Source organism: Phyllobates terribilis, unplaced genomic scaffold, assembly GCF_046119375.1.
Source record: "Phyllobates terribilis strain yellow unplaced genomic scaffold, ASM4611937v1 Scaffold_2__4_contigs__length_985480577, whole genome shotgun sequence".
Lineage (NCBI taxonomy): Eukaryota > Metazoa > Chordata > Amphibia > Anura > Dendrobatidae > Phyllobates > Phyllobates terribilis.
The window spans coordinates 390,109,874-390,123,576 of NW_027362762.1; the positions used below are offsets into that span (position 1 = coordinate 390,109,874).

Consider the following 13,703-nt stretch of genomic DNA (forward strand, 5'->3'; position numbering starts at 1 on the left):
TAAAATGTTATTTTTTTCTCAATACTTTTTTTTTTTGAGTGGGAATAGTGGCATGAGAGCCGAGCTTCAGTTTTGTATTCACTCAATGCAAACATTTCAGAACACTCGACATACAAGCTTATTCAGTCTCCTATTCCTATACACTATCATTTTCAGTATAGCAGACATGGTCCAATATTAGGGATTTTGGTGCAGATTCTGCAAAATCTGGAATTTGATACAATGTGACTAAATGTAGCTTTTAACTAGCAACATTTTTATAAGAGAAGGGGAGACATCTTCCGCTATATCCTGGTTTGCTGCAAATGCAAAATGTCATATTTGCGACAAGCCATTGCAATTCTGGTTCACACACAGCCAACGTTTTTGTTTTTTTTTACTGACAAACTGGAATGATAAAAATAAGTGATATATGTTGCAAACTAATATATATTTTTTTATCAGTACATTAGCACCATTCACTATGAACTGTAAATTATAATGCCAATAACGGCAAGCTTCTCGAGCCTCATAGAAAACAAAAAAGAACCTTTCTTTTTTGTTGTTGTTTAACCAGACATTGGGGGGGGGGTCTTTTTTTTTTCAATAATAGATGGTGGAAGTCGTGTCCCAGCTGAAAGATCTTTGAACAAAAAGTGGCCAATTTGAGTGCTATGTTTTTCGTTAGAACTAGAGGACACCTTCGCAGAATAATGACTTCATGACCTTTTATTTTTCCTCTATGGCTCATGTGTTTGACATGTCCTGTTAATTACAGCTTTGTAACATGAAGCCACACACCCCGCTCTATAGCTCTATTTACATGGGCAAATTTGTTGTTACTAAGCTCTAATAAGTCACACACCTCAATTTACGCATCATAAGCCAAATGGCAGGGTTCACTTATGTTACTCTGTCATTACTGCAACATATATTTACATGCAGTTAAGAATTCAATTAGAGAAAATAGCATGTAGTTGTCTTAAGATTACACATGTTTAGGAGTTTTCATGAGCTTTAAAATTGTTTCTAATATCTGAGCGAAAGTACTAAAATTCTATTGTGATTGTACTTGGTTAAAGGGAAAAATACAAAAAAAACCTACAGGATGCTTATATTGATTACAAGAGTGCTTTAAATAGCTGAGTAGGTTTGTATTTTGTTGCCAATAAGAGAATTAAATTGCGCCAAAAGCATGTTATATTATACGTCTATGGTTAGTTAAAAAGGCTCATATATTAGTCTGCGAAAAATATCACCAATCCACTGGTGGATTCAAGGGGGGAACAGATGGGAAGTGTGGCTCTCCATTAGATTGGTGGACATAAAGAACTGCAGCCCACTACTCATAGTTCAATTTATTTGTAACACTGTAAGGAATGATGAACCATTCTGTGTCCAAACCAGTCAAGGTTACACAGTATGCTTAGACTACTTTAACATTGCCTAACCCTGAAAATGATTGGTACGCACAGTAAAAAATGTAATATGTAGCACACTTTAGGCTTAGGCTGCGTGCCCACTATGCGTTTTTCAAGCGTTTTTGCCGCAGAATTTCCGCAGCAAAAAAGCTTAAAAATGCTTGGTAATACCAATCCCCCATGGTCCCCAATGATAATCCGCATGTGCTGTGCACATGCTGCGGAAATTTCCGCTGCGGATTATCATTGCGTAAAAATACGCAGCATGTCCATTAATTTTGCAGACGCACAGCGTAATTGCCGCCATTGACTTGCATTGAATCGCTTAATATCCGCATGACTACATGCAGATATTAACCGCTTCCCAACCGCCCACTGTACATAAACGTCGGTGCTGCCTGGGCTCTGTGCAGCGCCGACGTTTATGAACGGTCGGTGGTCCCGCAGCCCTCAGGACCCCCAGGGTCCTGCAAGTGCTGCGGTTGCGGTTCAGAGCGACAGCTGTGACAGGGGACATCATCGGGACCTGATTGGATCAGGTCCCAATGATGTTAAACCTTTGCTATCTTCTATATGCCGCGATCTATAGTGATCGCGGCATTTAGAAGATAGTGAGAGGAGAGGGGGTCTTCCACTTACCTCTCCGACGGCCCCCTGATGTCTTCCAGGACCTGCCGTTGTTATGACAGCCGGTGGTCACATGACCGCCTCCGGATCTGCCTGCTGAGTCCAGCAGGAGACACAGTGTGAAACTGTCAGCAAAGTTCTCATGCAATGCAATACATGTCTATTGCATTACATGAGAACAGTGATTAGAAAATTAAAAATTAATGTCCCATACAGGGACTAAGTGAAAATGTAAAAAAAAGTCTAAAAAATGTTTTCAAACTGTTAAAAAAAAATAAATCACAAAATAAATAAAAATAAATAAATAAAATATTAAACCAATAAATCGGTATATTTATGCAAAAACAAAAAAAGTACACATTTGGTATCGCCGCGTCCGAAACAACCCGATCTATAAAACTGTCACACTAACTCCTTCTGTGCACACCGTAATAAAAATAAATAAAAAACGGATCAAAAAACTATGCTTTTTCATCATATCGCCAAACAAAAAGTGGAAAAAAATGCGATCAAAAAGCAAAATGGAAATAAAAATGTTACAGCTGAAAATGTCATCTTGTTCCGCAAAAAAAAAAGCTGCCATACCGCTCCATCAGCCTAAAAATAAAAAAGTTATATCTCAGAATAAAGCGATGCAAAAAAAATATTTTTTCTATAAAATTGTTTTATTGTGTAAAAGCGCCAAAACGTAAAAAAATATACAGTAAGTGTAGTATTGCTGTAAACGTACTGACCCGAAGAATAACGCTGCCTGATCACTTTTACCACGCAGAACGGCATAAAAAAGCCCCTCAATAAACAATTCCTGAATTGTTTGTTTTTGTTAATTTTACCTCCCAAAAAACGGAATAGAAAGCGATCAAAAAATGTCACATACCCAAAAATGGTACCAATAAAAATGTCAACTCGTCTTGCAAAAAACAAGCCGTCACATGACTGTCGGCCGAAATATGGAAAAATTATAGCTCTCAAAATATGGCGATGCAAAATCTAGATTTTGCAAAAAAAAGCATCTCTTAGTGTGTGACAGCTGTCAGTCATAAAAACCCGATATAAATCTGGTATCTCTGTAACGCACCAACCCGAAGAATAAAGTAATCTCATCACTTATACCGCACGAGGAACGACGTAAAAAATAAATAAAACCAATTCTTCACCTGCTACTGATTTGTTTATTATGTCTCCCAAAGATCGCAGTAAGGCTCTGCTCACATTTATCCTGCGCTCTGCGCTAAGCGCTTACACCAGAGTTTCCGTGTAAATCTCTGAAATATGTGATTCAGCCGGAACCCATGACGGAAGATTCCCTGTAATGAGGCAGATATAGGCCACTGTGGATGCCGTCTGGCCTGTGATCCCACGGTGTCAGTTTTTTTAGGCGTGCATAAAAGTGCGGTTGGCCACAGTTTTGTGCACTTCTGAAAAAAAGGACACCGCTAAACAGAGGCCAGACGGAGTCCAGAGTAACTCTGCTGCCTCAGTACAGTGAATGGATCCCGCAGGGGTTTCATCTGAATTACATAACTTGGAAATTTAGATGGAAACCCCGATGTAAGTGCTCAGCCTAGAGCTCCGGATAAATGTTACGTAAAATGTTCCCAATAAAAGCTTCAACTCAGTCCTCAAAAAAAGCTAGTCCCCACTCAGGTCCGTCATCTGTTAAAAATATAAGGGACTTCCAAGTTACTGGTAGCAGAAAGGCTCTGGAAAAGCGAAATGGCCTTGCCCCCCAAAAGAAATTCAGAAAATTTTGTGCTCCCAAATCCAAATGCCTATTCTACAATAATTTGTTCTCCAATTGTCAAATAGCGCTCCGTCCCTCCCAGATCTCGCCGTATGGCTAAGCGGTACGATACAGCCACATATGAGGTATTGCCACTTTTAGAAGAAATTGTGTGACACATTTCGGCACCATTTTTACCCATTGCCCTGTGTGAAAATGTAAAATCTGAGGGTAAAACTTTTTTTTGTGGTAAAAATACAATTATGTTTTCTTCACTGCCCAATGGTATAAATTTAAAAATTAAAAAATACTCACTACTTCCCTAGATGAATTCCTTGAGAGGTGTAGTTTACAAAATGGGGTCACTTGTGGGGGTTTCTGCTCTTTCAGCGACTCTTCAAATGTGACATGGGGTCTGCAACCTATCCCAGCCAACATAGCGCTCCTTTCTCTTCCGAACCCTGCCATACAGCAAAGTAGTGGTTTTCCCCCACATATGGGGTATCGTCGTACTCAGGAGAAATGCACAACAAATTTCATGGTGCAATTTCTCCTGTTACCCTTATGATAATGCAAAATTAGGGGATGAAAAACATTTTTTGTGGGAAAAATGTGAAAATTTAATTTTTACGGCTCAATATTATAAACGTCTGTGAAGCACCTGGGGGTGCAAGGTGCTCACCACAAATCTAGATAAGTTCCCTAAGGGGTCTAGTTTCCAAAATGGTGTCACTTGTGGGGTGTTTCCACTGTTTAGGCACATCAGGGGCTCCCCAAATGCAACATGGCGTCCGCTAATTATTCAAGCAAATCTTACATTCAAAAAGTCAAATGTCGCTCCTTCCCTTCCAAACCCTGCAGTGTACCCAAATAGTGGTTTTCCCCCACATATGGGGTATCCGCGCGCTAATGAAAAATTGCACTACAAATTGTGTAGTCCATTTTTTCCTGTTAACATTGTGAAAATAAAAAAATTGGGTCTAAAGTAACATTTTTGTGAAAAAAAAAGTTAAATGTTCATTGTTTTCTTCCACATTCCAAAAATTCCCGTGAAACACCTGAAGGGTTAATAAATTTCTTGAATGTGGTTTTGAGCACCTTGAGGGGTGCAGTTTTTAGAATGGTGTCACTTTTGGGTATTTTCTGTCATAAAGGCCCCTCAAAGTCACTTCAAATAAGATGTGGTCCCTAAAAAAATGTTTTTGTAAATTTTGTTGGAAAAATGAGAAATCGCTGGTCAACTTTTGAACCTTATAGCTTCCTAACAAAAAAAAATTTGGTTCCAAAATTGTGCTGATGAAGACATGTGGGAAATGTTATTTATTAACTATTTTGTGTGACATAGCTCTCTGATTTAAGGGCATGAAAATTCAAAGTTTGAAAATTGCAAAATTTTCTAAATTTTCGCCAAATTTCAGATTTTTTCACAAATAAACACAAGTGATATGGAAGAAATTTTACCACTATCATGAAGTACAATATGTCACGAAAAAACAGTCTCAGAATCAGGGGAATCCGTTGAAGCGTTCCAGAGTAATTACTTCATAAAGTGACAGTGGTCAGAATTGAAAAAATTGGCCTGGTCACGAAGGCAAAAATAGGCTCTGGCGCGAAGTGGTTAAGCGATTCAATGTGCGGATGGTACCGGGTCTGGAGAAGAGCAGACTCTCCTCCAATCCTGGGTACCATGGTACCTGTTAAAAAAAGAATTTAAAATAAAAAAATATACATTGTACTTACCTTCTGATGGCCCCGGTCTCCTGTATGATGAGTCCTGGCTCCCCAGCGGCTCGCGATGGTCTAAAAGGACCTTCCATGACGTCATTTAGTCATGTGTCAGGTCACGCGACCGCTGACGTCGGCGGTCACGTGCCCTGTCACATGACTAAATGACGTCATGAAAGGTCCTTTTAGCCTTTTAGACCACCGCGAGCCGTACAAGAGACCGGACGCACCGGAGAAAAGACCGGGGGCCATCAGAAGGTGAGTATAATGGTTTTTTTTGTTTTTTTTACCATCTTTACTCTTTTTTTCAACTATTAACTTGGTCACACTATATAAATCCATACCGGTTGCATGGATTTATATAGTGTGACCAAGTTGTCAAGCACTTTTCCAAGTGATGCTAAAATGGCTTGGAAAAGCGCTTGATAACCCGCATGCAGAAATGCATGCAAAAACGCTTGACAAACGCTTCTACCTGGCAGGAAAAACGCATGTAAAATCCGCATGCGTTTTTCCTGCCAGGGAGATGCGGAAAAAATCTGCAGCATTTCTTCATCGTGGGCACTTAGTCTAAGGCTATCTCATTTTTAAGTAATATTGTGTTGATTATGTGTAATGCGGTTTAAAAGCCATTTTTATCTCATATTTCACTCTTCATTTACCGATTATTAGGTGTTTTGCGCCTACTGTTGTATATCATGGGTTCTTCTTATTCACTGTGAATGAGGGAGTGCACATCGGTAATCTTCTCTTGCTTTCAATGGAAAGGGGTAGCAGTAGCGTAGTATGGGTTTGTCATTAATTGCTGCATAGATACTGATTGAGATGGTGAGCTTTTTCATCTTGGCCGCTGCCTACGCGTGTGTTGTAGCCAATGACAAACCCATCTCGACTATTGCACTTTGCATAAGCAACCACAAAGATGACTCCAGCTGAGCAGCTAATGAATCAAGACAGTATTGACTCATGTGCACTACATGTGATTCAATGCTGCCTTCATACATAACTATGAGTTGCTTTTATGTTGCTACACATTTTCTATTCATAACTAAGGTTAGGGCTAGGTTACTAAAATTGTTATACAAAAAAAACACCAAAAAAGGTAGTGAAAAAATATAACAATATAGTCCAGGGGTGTCAAACTCAAATACACAATGGGACAAAATTTAAAAACTTGGACAAAGTCGAGGGCCAACTTTGATATTTATTTATAAAAAATGTCTATAATTGAGGAAGTTTTTCCTTATCATGAAATATAACAATGAACCTTTTCGTATAGAAGCAAACTTACAGTAGATGTTACTTAAACATTGAATCTGAAACAAGCAAAGATTAAAGGGAAGCTGTGATCTCTGTAATATCTGTATTCTCTTTTGCTCCCTCCTCTGCCCAGGAGCTGTGGTATGATTAGACCAGGTCCCTTTATGACCTTTAGGCTATGTGCCCACGATGCAGAAATGAAGCAGAAAATTTCTGCAGCATTTCTGCATCTCCCTGGCAGAAAAAACGCATGCAGATTGTGCATGCGTTTTTCCTGCAGAATACATGCGGATTCACATGCAGATTGACAAGTGCTTTCCAGGCGATTAGCATCACTTGGAAAGTGCTTGACAACTAGATCACACTGTATAAATCCATGCAAATAGCATGGATTTATATAGTGTGACCGTAAAACAATGCTTAAAATAAAGCTATACTCACCCCGATGTCCCGGCGTGTGCTGCAGCGCTCGTTCCTGTCTGGTTCCCGGCTGCCGGCATATTGCGAGACACAGCGGTGAAGGGCCTGCGGTCACATGACTGTAACGTCACCGAAGGTCCTTCAGCGCTACCGGCATGCCGAGAGAAGCCGTTGGACAGGTGAGTATAAACTATATTTTTCATTTTATTCTTTTTTTTACAGGTACAATGGTACCCGGGTCTGGATGAGAGTCTTCTCTCCTCCAGAACTGGGTACCATCCGCACATAGAGACGCATAAAATCCGCTTGTACAAATGTACAGACGCGCATTCTATGTGTCTCAATGCAAGTCCATGGCTGCGCTTCCGCAAAATTAATGAACATGCTGCGGATTTATGAGCGCTGCAGAAAAATCCACAGCATGTGCATTGACATTGCGGAATGCCATTGGGGACCATGGGGTGCGGATTACCATGCGTTTTTGATGCGTTTCCGCTGCGGAAATTCCGCAGCATAAACGCATCAAAAACGCATCGTGTGCACGCAGCCTTATGCTGAGACACAGCCATTACACAGTATATAGCAGGGGCACATTTATAAGATTATCTCAGCACAGGAAACATTTTTTAAACACATCCGATTTTGCAACTTATTATTATTCAAAGATCTATTGATTAAAATGTTGATAAAATCTACTTTGTTCATCGGAAAACTCCTTTAAGGCATATTAAGCTTATGTTTTGCCTCAGCATGCATTATCTATAAAGATGGAGCATACAGTTCTGCATACCTAGAATAAACTTCCACAGGATATCTGTCTGCACCTTGTAAAAGCGTACTATCATTCATTAAATTTTACTTCAAACTACAATAAAGTGGTGGCAGTCTTAACAATAAACCTAATTTATTTCTGAATATACAGATAATTTGAGAATTTGAGTAGAAGCTATTCTAACATATAGCAACTAATTGTGTTCTAGCCTGATGTCTGTAATGGTTCTTGTGCAGATATGTAATAAGATACAGCTAAAAGGGGTTATCCAGTTTTATCACAAAAGTTTGCAGTCACTCTTTGTGACTGCAGACTTGTGAATCCTCACATAGTGCGCATCGCGTGCTGTGAGGATTCTCCGGTGCTGGAATCACCATCCACCCGTAGCTGTTAACATGTTAAACGCCGCTGTCAAACGCTGACATAGGTATTTAACATGTTCGCGCCGGAAGCGCGTCACTAATCCCGCCCATTGGTGCCAGTGTCACATGACCGCGGGTTGCCGATGGGGTGGCTTGACAACCCGGGGTCTGCAGGAGACCCCTGCGGTTATCATTGCTGGGATTCTATGAGTGCCACCCAGCGGTCGGCGCTCATAGCAAGTGAGCTTTTCTGCTACGCACAGCAGGGCTGAAACCTTGCTATGTGTAGCACAAGCGATCAGATGATTGCAGCTTCTAGCCTCCAATGGAGACTATTGAAGCAAGTGAAAAGTAGAAAAAAAAGTTTTTAAAAAAATATGAAAGTTCAACTCACCCCCCTTTTACTTCATTCAAAATAAAACAATAAAAAAAAATCAAATATACACATATTTGGTATGACCGCGTTCAGAATCGCCCGATGTATCAATATAAAAAAAAATTAATCCGATCGGTAAACAGCATAACGAGATAAAAAATCAAAACGCCAGAATTTACTACTTTTTTTGCAATAACAGGCAATCAAAAGATCGTATCTACCCCAAAATGGTATAAATTAAAACGTCATCTCGACGCGCAACCAAGTAAGTCCTCTCCCGGCCTCAGATCCTGAAAAATGGAGACGATACGGGTCTCGGAAAATGGAGACTTTTTTTTTTTGTGTGAAATTTTGGATTTTTTTTCCATCACTTAAATAAAAAGAACCTCTACATGTTTGGTATCTGCAAACTCGTAATGACCTGGAGAATCATAATGGCAGGTCAGTTTTAGCATTTAATGAACATGGTTTAAAAAAAAAAAAAAAAACAATCGTGGCATTGCATTTTTTTGCAATTTAACCACACTTTGAATTTTTTTCCCGTTTTTCAGTACACAATATGGTAAAACCAATGGTGTCATTGAAAAGTACAAATCCTCCTGCAAAAAACAAGCCCTCACATGGCCATATTGACCGAAAAATAAAAAAGTTATGGCTCTGGGAAGAAGGGGAGCAAAAAACAAAAACGGAAAAACTCAAGGTGGTAAAGGGGTTAAAGCCCCAGCTCATAATGTACAAATAAAAGGTCATCTTTAAAGACCAAGCACTGTAAATTTTCTATTCTTGGTCCTTTAACCCCACACCATTGTAAATTTACGGACAAGTTTGAAGCTCCAGCAATCTAGCAGGAGCCGCATACCCCTGTAATAAGACAGAAGTTGTTTACTGCTGCTTCTGTCTCCTCTTTTGCTGGCTATGTGTCTCATTGAGCACTATGCAGCAGACAGGAGCTTTGGCATTGCTAATGTTTCTGTAAGACCTTGTGATCACATGCCAGGTCTCTGCTCAGCATTGCAAAGCTGCTGGGTCCTGTCAAATCCAGACGAGCTCTGCCTGTGAGTTTTATCATTGTATTGGGCTGTTTTCCCTTGCAACTGGGACAGTTACAGTGGAATGTAAAAAAATTGTTTCCTACAGATCATACACAAAATGTTTACAAAACAGAAAAAAGTACTAAAGAACAGAAAGTCCCCATGACAATAGATACTAAAATATAATTTTTTTTTCCCCTGTATAAAATACATTTTATTACATACATAGTCATGGCCGAAACTGAAGGCACCCTTGAAATTGTTCCAAAAAATGAAGTATTTCTCCTAGAAAATTATTGCAATTACACGTTTTTATTATACACATGTTTATGTCCTCTGTGTGTAATGGAACAACATAAAAAAAACAGAGAAAAAAAGGCAAATTGGACATAAGTTCATACTAAACCTCAAAAATGGGCCAGACAAAATTGTTGGCGCCCTCAACTTAATATTTGGTTGCACACCGTTTGGAGTAAATAACTGCAATCAATCGCTTCCTATAACCATCAACAAGCTTCTTGCACCTCTCAACTGGAATTTTGGACTACTCTTCTTTTGCAGACTGCTCCAGGTCTCTCATATTTGAAGGGTGTATTGTCCCAACAGCAATGTTAAGATCTCTTCAAAGGTGTTCAATGAGATTTAGATCCGGATTCATTGCTAGCCACTTCGGAACTCTCCACCACTTTGTTTCCATTCATTTCTGGGTGCTTCTTGAAGTATGTTTGGGGTCATTGTCCTGCTGCAAGATTCATGACCTAGGACGCTAACCAACCTTTCTCACACTGGGCACTACATTGCGACCCAAAATCCTTTTGGTAATCTTCAGATTTTATGATGCCTCGCACACAGTTTGTGCCAGAGGCAGCAAAACAAACCTAAAACATCTTTGAACCTCCACCATATTTAACTGTAGTTACGGTGTTCTTTTCTTTGTAGGCCTCCTTCCATTTTCCGTAAACAGTAGAATGATGTGCTTTACCAAAAAGCTCTATCTTGGTCTCATCTGTCCACAAAGTGCTTTCCCATAAGGCCTTTGGCTTACTCACTTTTATTTTAAATCTACCTCAAAACAGCACTAGAAAATAATACAATTTGTCCAGCATAAAACAAACCATCATATAGACACATCCATGAAAAAATAAACCAAAAAAAGTCTGACTGCTGAAAAGAAGAGATGCAAAAATGAAAACATTTGGACGGTCATTAAAGGGGTTGTCCAGAGAAAACAGGTTGTCACCTATCCACAGGATAGCTGATAACTTGCTGATCGGAATGTGACTGTAACTCCTGGGACCCGCACGATTCGGCTGAACAGGGAGTGTTTTAGTCCCGACATGGTGCTTTTATCCCGGATAGAAATACAGTAGCAAGTCGGATGCAGGGCTATCACTCCATTCATTATTTCTGGGGCTGCTGGAAAATGGCAAGCACAGCACTCGTCTGCTCCGTAGGGAATGAATGGAGTGGCAGTATATAAAAGTTAACCGTTCTGCTGATTGGTAAGGGTCCCAATGGTTGGTCTCCCAACAATCAATTCTGTAGAGAGGTGATAACTTGTTTTCATTCGGCAACCTCTTTTAAGGCTCGTTCAGGATAGGTCAATTAATGATTGAACTTAGAACAAGCTTAGCAACTAATCTTGGAAATACCTTCAAGAAAATGACTGAAAATGCTGTGATTTCTCTGATAATACTTTATTTTAAATGAAGAAGATAAACCAAAAAAGTAGATATTTTCCTGTAATCTTGCTACAGGTTTAAAGAGGAATTTCTCTTTAAAATGTTTGCTCTTTGTGTCTTACCTTTCAGAGAGAGATTTCTGCAAAGTAGTTTTTCATTTTCATTTCTCTAGAAAACACATCTACTAATGGAACTAATTACTGAAAGGGGAAAGCCTATTGATTTTCTGCCTTTAACCAGAAATATTATGCAAGTTCTGTGCGTGCAGAACTAGAGCAGAGTTCAATGCCCTCCAGTAAGAGTGAAAGAGATGCTATGGATGTGGCCTCAGACGAAGGCTCTTCCAGTCTTTTCTCTTACTCGAGATTTCACAGTTACAATCCAGCTGTCATTTTTCATACACCACCTTTAACACTAATCATTTCCTAAAAATTGTGACTGTGAGAGAGATTTTTTTTTTCACCATAAAAGCCGTTGTATGCACTGTGAATTGTTTTGTTCACATTTTCAAATCAAACTAGTAGTCATACAGTGCAGTAGGAAAACTAGTAGGATAGTTCTTACTGTTCATTAAATATATTTCATATGAACCTAGGTGAAGAATGCTTAGTATGTCTGTAATACTGATCTTGTATTATTGATTTCTACAGTATTTCCAGAGACACTATTGATCTGCTCTGCAGTCTAACACTGCACATCTAGTGGCTTTGAGTGCTCTAGAGCCCATGCTATGAAAAATACAATTTATGACTGGGTAGTTAGCTGCAGGCTGGAGAAGTTGTTTTTTTTATATAGGACAGCGCAACTACTGCCTCTTACATGCTCCAAGCACTAATTCCACCTCTGAGAAATTGACACTCACAGTCCAGTTTTCAAAGAACAGATGTTTTCTCTGTTGTCCAGCAGAGTTCGATAATATTCTTCAGGGTTTGCGAATTAGAACGGAGATCTGTGCTGTCTGCAGGGATTGCTGCTGTGCTAGCTTCTGCTTCCACTTCTTTTCATTTGCATCCTTTGTAAAAAAAAAAAAAAAAAAAAAAAAAAAGTGAGACAAAAGATAGATTATATGTGTTTTCGGGGAACAGAGGGCTTTTGCAATACAGACTTTCTTCACCGTCATCCTTTAGGACAGATGCTACACACACGCCCTTTGTAATCTGTTTATATGTGAAATTTAGGAAGACATTGCTATCAAGACAGTTACATCAAATGTAATGATTTGTGACTATGAATTAGTGTAAACCAGTATGTACAGATTATGAACTGCTTTTTACTTTCACCCCCTAAAAGTTCAGGATATGATTGTATTGCGTTTGTGTTTTCGGTAACCAAGTTTTGACTTTTTTTTTTCCAGGATAGTATCTACTTGATCCAATCTTGCATAATAAAATGAAAGTCATTACACACAACATACAGAAATAATTTACAGCAATAATGTTAGAAGTTATCAAAAATTCTTTCATTGAACAATCGGACAAAATTCAAGATGCTACAAAATAAAAAAAAACACATATGGAAATAGAGCATCAAATTGAATTGTATCAGCTATATGATTATGCACAAAAAGTCATATAACGTATGTAGTGAAATGAGCTCCTCACAATGCATAAGGGGAAAAGTGCTTTAAATATCTCATGTTTTATAGTTGATGTAGGTTATATAATTTTATCCTGCTTTCATACATATTTTGTTCATAGTATTATGATTTGTTGTAGCTAAGAATCCAACATCACCAGTTTGTTGAGACTTCTAATCGATCAAAAAAATCTATCAAAAATTAGAAGCTAGCAAATAAATGTGTAAGGTACTTATCAAAATACTCATGAAAGCACCCTGTTTCCATCAAGGGGATACAGTACTGAATTAGTGCAGTAAAACTTGTGGACTATCTATGGACTTTTCTATGCTGTTTATTTTATTTCATACATGGTTAAATTAATTCTGTTTTTCTTTTTACAGGAATATTTTTATCCCAGGTATCTAGGTAAGTGTCGATTTTTCCATAATTCGATAATTATTTTTTATTTTCAGGCTGTGAAATCGGAAATAAATCTCGGAAATAGATTAGCATCTCATTATATTTCACTGTGATTGGAAACTGCTTCTGATTTATGAGAAGATGGTTAACACTATACAAGCAACACATCCTTGGGTGTTAACGATTCTGTGGATGATTGTTTTGGTAGAGGTGTGGTAGAAGGTGTGGTGGTGGGTTACTATTGGTACTGAAAAGTACTATTAAAATATTCCGATACATAAAGGCAGTGTAGTCTTAGCGTCATTGGCATATTTCAAATGTATCAGAGTACAATACGACATTTTGTT

At 38.8% G+C, this 13,703-nt stretch overlaps 1 protein-coding gene across 3 annotated transcripts in view; it reads left to right on the plus strand.

Annotated features, from left to right (window-relative positions):
* Nucleotides 1-13,703, plus strand: part of GAS6 (growth arrest specific 6) — a 106,469-nt gene that overhangs the window by 15,386 nt on the left and 77,380 nt on the right. For all 3 annotated transcript variants that reach the window (XM_073664850.1, XM_073664849.1, XM_073664851.1), the window contains exon 4: nt 13,338-13,362. In XM_073664850.1, the coding sequence (XP_073520951.1) occupies nt 13,338-13,362 (25 nt within the window). The remainder of the gene's footprint in view (nt 1-13,337; nt 13,363-13,703) is intronic.